Raw genomic sequence first — 14,934 nt, forward strand, 5'->3', positions numbered from 1 at the left:
ACATCAATAACGTGAATATGTTCATATATAAATATACACATATATGAAGCATCATTAACCTATTACCAAATATAATATTTTAAAAATATATGTATATAATTCTGATAGAACTGTGTTGATACACTAGTTCGATATAATAGGATGCTGAAGGCTCTGGGCCTGAGGTTGGCTCTCTGTCATAAGGACAGATTGACAAGAGCTAGAGAGACATTACAGCACACCAGCACCAACCTGAGACTTTCTCTCTGACGTAAATAGAAAGACTAAAAGGGAATTGATCCAACAGAAATGTGTAGGAAAGTTCCCCGAAAGATGTATGCTAGAATGCTCAAAGCCTCTTTTCCCAGTTTCCAAAAACCCTGAAACTACTCAAATGTTCATCAAGAGGAGGATAAGTCAAATGTTGTACATTCACAACATAGGATACTACTCAGCCATGAGGATGAGCCATTCCAAGGCTGAAGGCAGCTGTATGGATGAACCTCACGAACATTCACCTGGGTGTCCCCAGTGCCTAAAATGGGCCTGGCACATGGTAGGCTCTTAGCAGATATTTATTAAATGAATGGTCTCTTTATTCTCACACAACCTGAGATCAGAGGGACAGGTATCAGGATTTCTATTTACAGATGAGGACTCTGAGACGTAGAGAGGCCAAGTGATTTATTCAAGATCACACAGAGCACAGCTGCTGCATCAGGATCCCTGCTAAGGCAGCCTGCTTGGTAAAATGTGTTAGCTCTCTAAACTTCCTCACTTACACAGCTGTTCCCTTAGTCTTTTAGCACAAATAACATATTTCAGCTTCTTTTGCTGTTGTTAAATCATCTTCTGAGGCCTAATTTGGAGATGTTTATTTCCATTATGGGATATTTTGGACTGGGTTTTGAAAGGGAAAGGGACAGAAAACTGTGCTTTCAGAGAAAGGGGTTTAGGATAGGGGGGAAGCTTATTGGAGAGATTTATGTCGAGGAATTACAGCAAACTCTGTCATTCTGTCTGATAAGTGTGGCTAGAAACAGGAAAAGGAGAACAGGATATGATGGTAGCACATGGGCTTAATGGAACATCAAGTGAACAGATGGGACTGAGCTGTCCTGGCAACTATCAAAGGAAGAAGCTTGAGGAGCGATCCCTGCACAAAAGCAGGTGAACCAGGGCTGGAGACACGTGCTTCCTGTACGTTCAAAAAGGGCTCTTAGTGCAGTATCAAAAGCCCTCTCTTTAGAATCAATCCATATTTAGCTCAGAAGGAAGTAGGGGTCTGAGGGGCCGAGGGTGGATGAATTTATTGAGACTTGAATTTCACTTAAAGGTTTTTTTTTTTTTTTTTTTTAATTTTAAATGAGCTCATTTATAAAACAGAAACAGACTCACAGACTTAGAAAACAAACTTATGGTTACCAAAGAGGAAAGGTGGAGGCAGGGGAGGGATAAATTAGGAGTTTGGGATTAAAATACACACACAATATATAATAGATCAACAAGGACCTACTGTGTAGCACAGGGAACTTTACTCAGTATTCTGTAATAACCTATATGGGAAGAGAAGCTGAAAAAGAATAGAAATATGTATATGTATAACTAAATCACTTTGTTGTCTACTTGAAACTAACACAACGTTATAGATCCACTATACTCCAATATAAAATAAAAATGAAAAAGAAGTCTGAAGTGACCAATTATATGTCCTTTTAAACTCCAAGAATGCTTACTGGGGAAAGAATCTTTTTGAAGGATCAGAGGACCCCCAAGTGACAGGGATGAAATGAAAAACAATGTTTGAGGGTAAACAGAGACACATGAGCCCAAAATAGGAAAAGGCAAATTCTTGATGAATACTTCTTTAGGGATGAAAAAAATGTTATTTGACTCTTTCAAGTAAGACTTGTTGAAGAGTGACAAATTGTTTTCTGCAAATAAAAACAACTTTGAGCTTTGATGATATACTTATTTTGAAAGAATGACATTTGCAAAAAAGCATGGGACAGATTCTGCCAGTGATCAGAGGGGGCACATTTATTAAAAGCTAATGGAGAAGCTGATCCTTCCGGAGATAAAAACTGAGTGAATGAGAACACAGATGATTTCTGCAGAGAATGTGAAAAATGTATTTGGAGTTTCCACTTTAGAAAGCATGGCATATTAGGTATTTGTCAAGGCTCCACTGTAGCAAAACAACCAGATGCTAGACTAATTACAAACTTGAATTGCATCCTTAAAGTGCAGTGCTGAGCTTGCTACAGCATAAGGGAAATCCACAAGCCAGTTGTTCTTGTATTGAAGTTTAAGTATGTGTAGTAGGGTGGGATAGAGTTGAGTAGTCAGAGGTGTGGCTTTGCCAATTATTAAGCTATCATCTCTTAGCTTCACATCTACCTTCTATATTCCATGTTGTGTTGGCTGGGCTGGGACTTGGAAAACCCCACTTCTTCTTAGCCAGATGGCTCTCCAGGTTCTTTCTGCCTATTTGGGGCACTAAGCACAAACTAGGAGGCTGAAGTTGGAGAAGGGACTTGCTTCTCCTTGTTTGGTCACTCTTGTTAGCCTCCCCCCAGAAACGGTTCTTCACTCCAGCAGTGGCAGCTGATTGCAGACACAGTTGGCTCCAATTTCCCATTTTTCCCCCACTCTAGGACAAGCCACCCTGTCTCGCCAACCCAGCCACCCTGTCTCGCCAACCCAGCCACACGCCTCAGGGGTCTGCTCATCACCACTGCTCGGTTTCTTCTTCAGTTTCCTACCAAACTCCATCTTTTCTTTCTGTTCCCCAAGCCAAGCAGTGATGGTGGTTGCTTTCTGAAGTTACTCTGTATCATGTCAGGATTACTCTTTTGCTCTTTAGTCCTCTAATAGCTACTGAAACCAACTGCCAATATTAAATTATTTATTAAAATAACTGATATAGTTTCTAATAGCTGACTGGACCATGATTGAAACGGGTCTGAAATGATTTCCTATAACGTAGTAGGAAGAATATGGCTCTCAACAGGCCTTCAATCCAGCACTGAGAGCTGCTCCTGAGAAAGAAATAAGGTGACCTGGAGTTAAAAATTCTTGTAAATTTGCTAATGATTGGACTCTAGGCAAACAACGAATGGTGTTTGCTAGTGGGAGAGTTGAAACTTAGGAAGTGCTTTCAACAGGACGTACCTGGTCTGTCCAGGATTGCTTACAGCAACAATACAACAAAGAAAAAAACCCTTTGGAATCTATTGATTTATGGGGCTTGGCTCCTGGGAAAACATCACGCAGGCTGTGTAACCTTCTGAATAGAGATGTTCAATGACTGAAAAGACTTTTTCCTATGTAAGTAGAGTAGCTGCAGGTATTTTTTTTTTTTTTTTTTTTTTTTTTTATGCGTTACGCGGGCCTCTCACCGCTGTGGCCTCTCGCGTTGCGGAGGACAGGCTCCGGACGCGCAGGCTCAGCGGCCATGGCCCACGGGCCCAGCCGCTCCGCGGCACGCGGGATCCCCCCAGACCGGGGCACGAACCCGCGTCCCCCGCATCGGCAGGCGGACTCTCAACCACTGCGCCACCAGGGAAGCCCTGCAGGTATTTTTTTAGAGACTTCTTGTATTAATCTGGGCACATGTGCATCCCAGATCTCCATGCTTGATGGCACCAAGCAACTACTTATATCCTTGAAATTATTAGTAAAGATTTGTGCTGGCTATGGTCTCTGATGAGTCTGCTTTGACAGTTGGTCCTTTATGGTATTACAGAGGCCACTTCTCATAATGCTACTGGGGCTTCATCAAAATACAGCAGTAAACAAGCAAGAGGAAGATGGGGGATGCAGATCTTAGAGGCTCCCAAAGATGAGAGTGGTGAAGGGCATCCCCAGGATGGTGTGAGGAGACTCAGGATGAGATGGCAGCCAGCCCAGACTGGAGGCGTGTGACTCAAACGACTAATAGGCTGAAACCTGTTTTCAGCCAGATCCTTCGGCCATGGAGCAGCTTTTAAAATCTAGTGGTAACTTCGAGTTTGGCCTGAATTCTTTTTTTTTTTTTTTTTTTGGCCTGAATTCTTTAGTAGACTTGGCTTGCCTGGGTCATGCACTGATACACCTCTTGCTTTCTTCTCTATGCTCTAAATGTGAGAGGCAACACATCAAAACTTAGAGATATCTGTTTGATCTTGAGTCTTAAGACACAACAAGATCTAATTCCAAAGTGAAATTTATATTCAATTACATTAAAATTAACGAAAAAGTACCATAAAGAAAGTGGAAAGATAAACCACCAATTGTGTGTGTGTGTGTGTGTGTGTGTGTGTGTGTGTGTGTGTGTGTTGTGTATTTGTTTGGGGGAGTGGTATTTGCAACACATTTACATGAAGGTTTATTATCCAATATATAAAGATATATATATTTATATCTTTATATTAAATATATAAAGAATTCCTACAAGTCAATAAGAAAAACACAAAGAACCAAATGGTAAAATGACATGAACAGGCATATCACAAAAGAAGAAATAAGGATGGAAAATAAACACATGAAAACATATTCAACCTCCTTATAACCAATGCAAATAAAGACTACAATGAGATATTTTACATCCACTAGATAGGCAAAATCAAGAAGTCCTATATTACCAAATGTGAGGTAAACACACTGCTGGTAGGAGTACAACATGGTAAAAGCATTTGGGAAGAAATTTGGTTATCTTATGAACCTGAAAATATGCTTACTCTAGGAATTAGCAGTTGTACACTGAAGCAGAAAGCTGAGTGTGTCTTGGCATGGGAAATGGGGATATATATTAATCCCTCAGCCTTTGAAGTGGCTGAGTGGTCCTCTGGTTCACAGGCTAACGGTCGCCTCAGGCAGCAACCAGCCTGCTCCTTCAGCTTCCCTTAATGTGCCTATAAATGTCATCTTCTATATGTATGATGATAAGTTTGGGAGGCTCTGCCCATAAAATATCCATAGAATATTCATAGAAGCATTGTTTCACCTGGAAACAACCTAAAGACCAGTAACAGGCAAATGAACAGCTTAGTATATTGTGATGTATTCTTTTAACGGAATACTATACGGCAGCAAAAATGTACTAACTGGAGGTATGCATATTACCATAGAAGGTGTGCACATTACCATAGACGAATTTCAAAGCACAGTGTAGAAGAAAAAAGCAAGTCTCAAATGATCCTTAAAATATGATTCTATTTATGTAAAGTTCAAAAGTATTCAAAACTTAAAATATCGTTTAGGGATGTATATACATATACAGTAAAATGATAAACTTGTATTTAGAATGGTGGTAAACTTGGGGGCACGCAGGAAGCTTCCAAGGTGTGAGTATCGTTCTATGTTTCAATGTGTTGGGGGGCCCATAGTTGGTGTATTAAATAAAGAATGTACAGATTATAACCTGCTGAACAAGGAGGCACAAACCACCCTCATGGGGTTGGCAGGTAGCTCTTCCAGCATCCGATCTCCCACTCTGGGGAAGTGAAGACCCCGGGGTCACTTTGATCAAATGTGCAGTTTCAATACATTCATACAAAGGAAGTAAAGTCCCAAGATTTGTTGCTTACAGATCACAGATATGGAGGTGGGGTTGAGGGAAGTGCAGTGAGCTGGGGGAAGGGCAGTCCTCTGTCCCAGATCACAAGAGAGCAGGAGATGGAGAGTGGGGTACCAAGCACCTGTTACTTATAAGGTGTTTGGGGCAGAGGTCACTTATTTTTTGAGTACTCAACTCTAAGTGGTTATTTTAAAAGGTGCCCCAGGAAAAGCAAAGCGGGAACTTAGGGCAGGAATCCTCAACTCAGGTTCTTATGTAAATGTCCAGAATCTGGGTGGGAGCAGGATTGTCAAATAGATGTTAAATTGTTGAGTTTGTGTGTGTGTATGTGGTGTGTGTTATGGGGAGGTAGTAGGGGTTCTAAGGTTTTGACAACCTTGGAAAATTCTGGGTTAAACGAAGTTAGCCAGATTTCTTAGAAATCCATGTGTGCTCGTGTGACTAACGAATTTCCAAGAAGGTCTGCAGTGTGAGTAAGCAGCCTTTGGAGCTATGTATGTGTTTTGTGTGGTTAGAGCTATGTAGATATTATCTGTGTGCTCCTCCTCCTGGAAGTTTCTGGAAGGTTGACTTGGCAGTGAGGATGGGGCCTGTCGTTGCCAGTCTGCTCCTCAGCTTTCAAAATGTTCTATTCTTTAGGTCCTAACCTTGCTTCAAACTCCATTTTATATTTAAACAAACAAAGACTCTCTTGTCCACCAGGAGTTCGTCCTTTGGCCGGCTTCTCTCAGGAAGGTAACTTTCTTCCCTGCTGCTGTGTCCTGCGGTGCAGTCCCAGGGCAGCACAGCTGGGACTGGGGCTCACACTTGTGTCCCTGGTGTTGGGCTAGGAGCTCAACAAATGTGCATCCCAGCAGAGCAGTTTCAGCGGGAAGACACTGGCTATACAACCATTTCCTTCCCCTGAGAAAAATGTCTCACTCAGTGTATCAGGAAACACTTCTTGTTCTTGATTTAATTACACAAGGATAGCTAAGAAGTGATTTTAGGAAATGTAAGGTGCTCTCGCACTCAGGATGAACAATAAATAAAAAACAGATGAAAATTAAATCATTGAGCTCGAGTCATCCCCCCACCTCATCTCAAATCAGTTAGGTTTTCAGTTGTGGAGATGTTTGGGGATTCCTCCACTATATCATGGTCCTGCTGTGAGTGAGCCTGCTGTTGAGGTAGGAAGATCCATCCTCCCGCTGTTGGGGCTTTGCAGAAAGAACCTGGACCTGGGGTGAGAAGACAGGAGTTCAGTCCCAACTTGGCTCACTGTGAGATCACCAGACGGCCATTCCTAATGGCTGGCCTTGGCAAGCTGGAGTTAGTAGGTTCTAATCTTGAAGAAGTCTAGGTGATGGGGGGGGGGGTCCAGCAGCATCGCCCTGAAGAAGGCAGGGAAGGACCAGCTTCAGCTGCAGAGGAACTGGCTGCATTACTTTCAGTCTGGGGACAGGCTGCCCCTTTGGGATGTCCCACTGCATTGGCCCAGCCTTGTGTCAGCTCCACAGACGCGTGACTGCTCAGGTTGCCTACGGACGAGCAACGAGGCATGGCAGTGGTCACTAAGCTGAGACGAGGGAAATGGAGAGTTTGAGGTGGTGTGAAAGTGTTTCCCAGTGGGATCTTGGGGGGAAGCTCCTGGCATTTTGGGCTGTGGAGTCAGGGGCTGTTCTGTGCATTGTAGGACACTCAGCATTCCCAACCTCCTCCCTTCTACTAAATATGGACCAGTGATGCCAAATCCTTTTGATGACCAAGAACTGCTCCAGTGTAGTTCCAGTGCCCCATGGGGTGGCAGCTCCTCCCTACACGGGTTTCAGAACCGCTGTAGGTTAAGTGACCCAGCTGAGTTCCCCACCAGACGATTCCTTATGCAGCTGCAATGTTTACTTCCAACTTTGTTAAGAGGTTGCATTTCCTCACCACCCAGCTACTCAGTCCCGTAAGGTCGTGCCCAGGGAGGGCGTTACTAAACGGAATAAGACTGGTTTCACGTGGAGAATACATTCTCGGGTGAGCACTTCTGGCGAACCAATCTAGAACCATCTAGTGCAAAGATGGTTTGCCAAGGAGTTTGGAGCCTTGGAACCTAGTCTGGCTTCTTACCCTTAACTAACTTTGAGCTTTGGTTAAACTCAATCATATAAATGGAAATAAGGAGTTCTCACATTCCTTGCCTCCCAAACCCCTTCCAGATCTAACATTCAATTCTACCGAGACAGAGAGGCCATCACTGACTCAAATTTGAATGTGAAAATGGAACAATATATCTAAGACCAATTATTTAGAGAGATGAAACAGTTTTCACGGGAGAAATTTTAAAATAGGGGGAAAAAAATTCTTACCACTCAAGTTTTGGGAAACATTTTATAATTTATATATAAAATCTCAGTAAGAAACAATGTAAAATGACAGAAATATCCAACTTACATTAAGAGTTCAAAAAAAAAAAATCACACACACTGAATGTAAATTTTAATTATAAAACAAGAATATGAACAAAACATTTTAAAACAATCTCAATTATTTGGCAACTCATCACATCATTGCTAGAGGCAAATTTGATCTTAAGAAAAGCTTAATCTTATGAAAAACTTAAGTTGGACAGTTTGCTCATATGAGAGTTAAAACATGTTTTAAAAAAAGAATCTGGCAATAAAGCCAGTTTCTATCTTGAAATAACTGTGTATAAAATAACATATAATCCTGAAGCTCGATAAACAGGAGTGACTTAATCTTCAATGCATTTCTCTTCACTGAAAAAGACATTATGGAAAGAACATGGGGCAGCACAGAGAGGAATGGACACTGACACAGGGGTTTATGCTGCAGGTGACAGATGTAATTTTACTTGAACCGGAACCTCCTACGTCAGTGGGGCTGGTAGTAAAGTCAGAGATGCGAGTATAATCTAGAAACAAGTTACATTCTTAAAAAACAGAATCACAACTGTGAACAGAAAAGCAATGGAGACCCCTTCTTGAGCTAAACTACTTTACTTGGATACATGCGAGAAGAGTCTGTATTTCCTGCCAGATGAAATTCAGATAGTTACAGGGCAGGCAGAGTCCTAAAACATCTCTACTAATGACTGCATAGCATTTAAAACCCTTTTTTTTATTAAAAAAAATAAAATAAAATAAACAGATATATAGTAAAGTTCACAGATAAGTTTTCTCTGTAAAATAAATAAAGTGTTCATTGATTAGCATCATACATACAGTAAAATACAACCTGTTTTTACATGTTTATATACTGTACACAGATTATCAATTGGCAGCCTGGTGTCTGATGGGCTGGAAGGGTTTGCGTGAGTGATGTGTCACATCGGGAAATCCCAATTTCAAATGTTAAAATATACAACTACTTTGTTTTGAGTTCAGGTACAAAGTAAACTTATTTTCCTTTATCTGAAATAAATGTACATAATACTTCTATGAACAATAGTTTATAAAGCTGTTTAAAACATAACAAGAAAAAGCTTGCACCTAGGAACTTGGGAGCACATGCACGGCCTTCCCCTGGTTAAAAACAACAGCCTGTGGCCCTGAGGCTTGTCCCTCTTCTCTCTACCGTGTCCCCTTGTGGACCAGCCAGGGGTGGCCGCAGTCAGATTACCGCTTTGCCTTCTTCACCGGGGTCTCCTCCACCCTCTGCTGGCCTCTGGTGCGTGCCCCGGGAGGGCTAGCTTCTCTCTTGCGTTTGGTAGGAGGGGAGAGCTGTGCCTTTGATCTGCAGTAAACAAAAGTCAAGGCTGTGGTAAGACTTAGAAAGAGTTGCTTCAAATAATTTGGGAGTTCTTCAAAAATTGGAAGATTTTTGACCTTGAGAGCCAAGAAGAGAAAACCTGGATAAGGTCTACACAGGACACGAAGACTCTAGAAGAGCCTATGCTGACTGGTTACTTGCTGACAGCCTCACATCCTAACAGGGCACGGGTGGGGGAGTTTGGAAGCCTGTACTCTGATTCCGGTTCTGTCCTACTCTGGGTGTGGACCTTGGTCAAGACCACTTTCTCCTCTAGGCCCTAGTTCTTCTATCTATACAATAAAGAAATCAACGGCCAGTCCCATGTTGAAACAACTGGTGAGAACACAGCAGGATGGCAGCCTCCGTCTGAGCACGTGCACAACCGTGTCTCACAGGACGTTACCACAGAGGACAGCTGGCAGTGTTAGAAAAGGCATGGGAACCTGAGAAGAGTTTCCTACCCAGTCTCCCTGCCAGCAGCCTAGCCCTGCTCTCCATTCTGCCATTAGACTGATTTGTCGGAAACTTCAGTTAATCATGTCAATATCACCGTCTGTCTTATCTCTTCTCTAGGATCTCTGATACTTTCAGCACAAAGTCATCCAGAACGCAATACACAAAGTCCTTTACCATTTGCCCTCAACTGCTGCACCATTCTGGACTATAGTCCTGCCAAAGTAGCCCCATTCCCAAACACAAAGTGTTCTCTGACATGTTCATATTTTGGCATGTGATTTTTTTTTGGAACAACGCCACACCTCCTATCTGGCAAACCTCATTTTGAAGCCCCAGTTCAAAAGCAACTCCTTCTGGGAAGCCTTCCTCATCACAGAGCAAGCTGCCCTTCGGAAACCCCACAGCACTTTCTGTTGTTAATTTATCCACTGGAGTTTTTCAGATTGCAGGCTAGAGCCATTATTTTAAAACAATGTATTAATAGAACACAATAGACCACTGATATCACTTCTATTCAGTTTGGCTCATGAAAATTTTGTTTCAGTGACAACGACAATATTGCAGAATACATTCTTAACATGAGCTGCTTACTGTCAAAAAAGTTTGAAAGTCAGGTACACATACGTCCCTCCATTAGACAGGATGTTTCTCCAGGGCAGCTGCTGAGGTTATTCCTTTTCCTCTCTCCAGTGCCTAGAACAAAGCCCGACATGTGTGGGCGAGCAGTAAATGTTATATCAGTGAAGACACTTGGAAAATAAAACTGCAGGAGATGGGACTCTACTGATGTGAAGACATGTTTTACTTATTGTTCCTTTGACAGCACAAGTAAATAAGCTCAAATCGAGTCAAATATTGTTGTATATGATGTAGTTTCAGCATGTTATCTATGCATGTGTTGAGAACGGCTAAAAACCAGTGGTTGTCAATATCCCATTTCAAACCATAACCAGGGAAAGCCATCAGCCACTAAGTGTGCAGCTATTTACCTAGGAGTGGGCGTGTGCCAGCACTGTGCTGGATGTCATACCGCAGAGAACAGAAGCTTTGCGCAGGGGCTTCCGTCTAGCTGTGTGAGCTTGGCTAGGTCACCTGACAGACCCTTTCCTTCCACTCAGAGGGTGGCCTATGACCAGCAGCACTGGCAGTACCTGGGAGCTTGTGAGAAATGCAGACCATCAGGTCCTGCCCCAGACCTACAGAATCAGAGCCTGCATCTCAGCAAGAGCCTCTGTGACTGGCCTGCACATTCATGTTTGAGAAATAATGAACCAGACCTTTCTAACATTCTTCTCATATATAAAGTAAGGATAAATACTACATTTTACTTAATGAGGATTAATGGGAGAATAGATGTGAAAGGTGCCCGGCACTTCAGTTTGCTTCGCTTTCTATAACATGGGGATAACAATGCATACATACAAGTATGCTAGGAAGATCAAATGTGATAAGAGACATCAAAACAGTTTTTATACAATGTGAAGTCTTTTATTTTTTGATGCTATAATGTACAGAAGGTAAGCAGTCCCTGACCTCAAGGAAGAAGCTTATGGACCAGAGAGGAAAACAAAACTAACACACTTAAAGCAATGGTATATGCCACTGTCAACTGCACAGCCCCAATTAGAAGGGCAACAGGAAGGAGGTGAGGATGAGCTGAACGGGCAGGGCAGCATCCTGAAGGGGGTGGGTGTACAGGACGGAAGGACCTGGCTGACTGGGGGCTGGTGGTGAGGGCGCTCCTCAAGAAAGAGCCAGAACAAGCAGAGGCAGGGAGCAGGGGTCGGCACAACCTGTGGGAAGCGGGAAGATGAACCAGGCCAGGCTGAAGGTGTAAGCCGGCTCGTGGCTATGCCTCAAGGGCTCTCCTGTCACCTCATCACCTCTCCAGTGCTCTGGGCAAAACAGAAATGACCCCGCGCTGTTACCTGCTGGACCCTGCTGCACTGCTTTAACCAAGCATTCAGGTCTGTGACCACTCGGGGAGAAACAAGCCTTGTCTTTGGTTCTGGGGGGCAGGAGTTGGCAGGTAAGGCTCACACGTGTCAAGGATAAAGCCTGTGCAGGAGGGCTGTGAGGTGGGGCAGACTGGTGAGGCCACCGAGACTCCTTTTGGCAGCCCTTCCTACTCTGTTTGGAGTAGATTTCATTTGGAAAACAAATGATTCCCAAAGACAGTTATTTGGCAAGACAAGAATCTTAAACTTAGGGAGAAAGCATCACTGCACCAAAACCAGTCTCAGGGGTTTAAAAGTGACTTGAACGTCAGCAGGACTTACCTTCCTAGTTGGGGAGATTTACTAACTTTTTCACTGGTAGATAATTTCTCTTTTGCTAATTTTTGGTGATTTCTAAGAGAAACTGTTTCTGGGCTGCCAAGTTTGGATGTTGCATGTGTAGATGGCTCACTATGATGTTTTCTGAAACAGATGATAGAAACACTGGGCAATGGCAGCACTGAACACTCCAGTCCCTGGGACTCCAGAAAGGACAAGGCTCCTCATGGGCAAGTCAGAGAATGGGGACTAAAAGTAGGAAAATGGCTGGTTTTCTGGACCACTGTTGGTAAGCAGGTCTTCATGTCACCTGAGACTAACTCTGCTTATATGACTCTAGCTTTGCTTTCACTGTGTGGGACAGTATATCGTGATTTAGAGAAAGATAACTCTGTGATAAACAGAAAATATATTGGCTGATGATATAAGATCCCAAAGTGCTCACCAGAGTAGAATAAGGGGCCAAGATCGATGAAAGTACAGTTCACAAAGCTGAATGTTAAGGCCCTGGAACCGGGTCCAAGCAGTCGCCTGCACAAGCATCAGGTGAGAGAAGAAATGCCCCATGAGGAAAAAGAACGTGCTGAGCTGGTGTGCAGCCCAGGCAGAGGGAGCCCAGTGAGTTGGATGCATGTTGAAGCACAGTCTAGAAAATAAGGTGGACAGGCCTCTTCTAGATTCATCAGCGCACACTTGGTGTAAACATTTGCTTCTTAAAAGAGAATACAGATAAACTGAGGAGAACAAACAGGATGATGAGGGGGCTCAAAACAAGAGAAGACCTAGAAGCCACCCTCCAGTGTTTAAGGGAAAGTTGTACAGGCTCCAAAGGTAGAAGCTATGGGGAGGCCAGCATCCATTGAACACAAGAGAATGCCATGAGGAGGTGGCTTTCCTGTCCTGAGGTAACATACAGAAGCAGAAATACCTTTACAGAGGAGCTGCTGGCAGCATGATCGAGGTACTGATGGGTTTGCAGTATGGACCCACTGAGACCCCATGTGACCCTGAGAATCTGTGGGATTATAAAGATGCCAGAGCCCTGGAACCAATCAACCAATGCCAAGGAATCTAAAGTGAAAAAAATCCCTTTGTAAGTCACAAGCTCCTAAAGTGCATTAAGGAGAAGCATTGATAATCCGGGTGATTATAGAACCGTAAGTCAAATACGATTTATTTTTGAAGAATAAATTTTAAAGGGAAAATCTGTTAGCTACTTTTAGACATTCACTTGAAGATGCCTAGAAGGCCTGTGGAACTTTCTGAGTTGGGCTCGACTATACTGGATGATCTTTTCACGAGTGTAAAAGAGGGAGGGGTGTCTGTACCCAAATGCACCCTCTCAATCAGCAGATATCTTAATTCTGTGATTCCTATTTATCTGAGCTGCCCCACCTAAAAAACAACCATGAGACACCTCGCCTTCAGCCCTGTGAGCTCATAAAGTCTTCTGGCTCTAAAATCTCATTCTTTGAGAAACTAAACCACATCATGAATGGCTAATAATGTACAGGTTTAGAGGAATTAGAAATAGGTTCATTTTAAGTCTTCATGTAAACATAACACATTATTACTATTATACTACAGTGGCAGATGTTAGTAAGTGATACTCTTGAAATAAATATTCCTGAAATCTTGGATAATGAAATTATAGATGATGATACCAAGATTAACAGCTTGTGAATCACATTAAAAATAGAAAATATTCACGCTTCAGAAAAAGTTATAAAACTGTAAGGTGATGCAACACTTCTCAAGATGGGCTGTGGGGAAAGGAATACTGATTGATGTTAAAAGGTATAATAACAGGGGCTGGGGGGCCAAGTATAACTGACAAAGTTAAATAGGTTTCTTTCCTTTAGGACCATGATAAGCCCTTAATATGGTAATGTACACTATGGCTTAAGAAGGAGAGAAAATTCAGAGGCATTCCCCAAACTCACTTGACCATGGTCCTCTTTTCTCCAGAGGCTCTGGCTAGACTAGGGTTTGGGAGAACGTACTGTGGGAAACATATGAAATTGCCAGTTATGTAAGTGGAAAATGGTGGCCATCCTGGCGATTTCACATGATGGACCCGTTACACAGCACTGTGAGGTGCATCTTGCAACGGGTATGGGCTCGTGATTTCTCTTTCTCACTGCAGCTAAGCACGCTGCACACAGAGACTGTGTTGTATGTATCTGTGTTTCCACCCACGGTGCTTAGCACTGCATCTGAGACATCTACTCATCCTTGATAAATATTTATGAAGGAACTAAATAGGTTGCACCAAACAGGCATCTAAAGCCTGGAAAAGATTCCAAAGTGATCCTCAAAAATGGTTTAAGAGGGAAAATAGCCTCTCCCAGAGGAAATGAAATGTCAGAGGACTGGGAGCATGTTCTCTCCTGAGGATAAAACGAAAGGAAAGAGCTCACACTGTGGCACAAGTGAGTCAAAGACAAGAGAAACCCATGAAACCCACAGCTATTTTCTGATGGAGAAGCTGGTAAAGGTTCTGGAAGCTCTCCTTTGTCCCCTGTTACCTCTGAGCCTCTGATCTGGTGCTGGACCTTGTGGTGGCTCCTGTGGGCTCATCCTCTTCCTCTTCTTCCTCTTCCTCATCAGACTCCTGGTCTTTCTTGTCCTCAGTTGCTTCAGAAGCTGATTTCTGGCGTTTTCTTTCTGGCTCTGAGGACTCTGTTCAGACAGAACGTAACACCTGGATTGTACAATTCCCAAAGACACTTCCAAAGGACAGATATTAGGGCCTTGGAGGCAGAAGAAGTGGTTTTCCACTTCCTTTTTGTTTCAGCACTTGCAATTCACAACTGTTTAACTTAATCTCTGGGATAGTTTACTTAGGCAGTTCACAGCCAGCATTTGCAAAAAATTCACATGTACTCAGAAAAGCACCTGGGATGTACCATTTCTGACACA

General features: G+C 42.9%; 1 protein-coding gene across 2 annotated transcripts in view; it reads right to left on the reverse strand.

Annotated features, from left to right (window-relative positions):
- Positions 1 to 7,886: 7,886 nt before the first annotated feature.
- The window catches only part of BOD1L1 (biorientation of chromosomes in cell division 1 like 1), a 56,019-nt gene continuing 48,971 nt past the window's right edge, over positions 7,887 to 14,934 (reverse strand). The window contains exons 25-26 of one of the 2 annotated variants that reach the window (XM_032632362.1): positions 14,541 to 14,694; positions 7,887 to 9,262 (exon numbers count right to left, since the gene is read on the reverse strand). In XM_032632362.1, coding sequence (XP_032488253.1) covers positions 9,145 to 9,262; positions 14,541 to 14,694 — 272 coding nt within the window. In that variant the 3' untranslated portion in view covers positions 7,887 to 9,144. The remainder of the gene's footprint in view (positions 9,263 to 14,540; positions 14,695 to 14,934) is intronic. The other variant, XM_032632363.1, reaches the window with a different exon arrangement.

The sequence above is a fragment of the Phocoena sinus genome, chromosome 5 (genome assembly GCF_008692025.1).
Source record: "Phocoena sinus isolate mPhoSin1 chromosome 5, mPhoSin1.pri, whole genome shotgun sequence".
In the NCBI taxonomy this organism is placed as follows: domain Eukaryota; kingdom Metazoa; phylum Chordata; class Mammalia; order Artiodactyla; family Phocoenidae; genus Phocoena; species Phocoena sinus.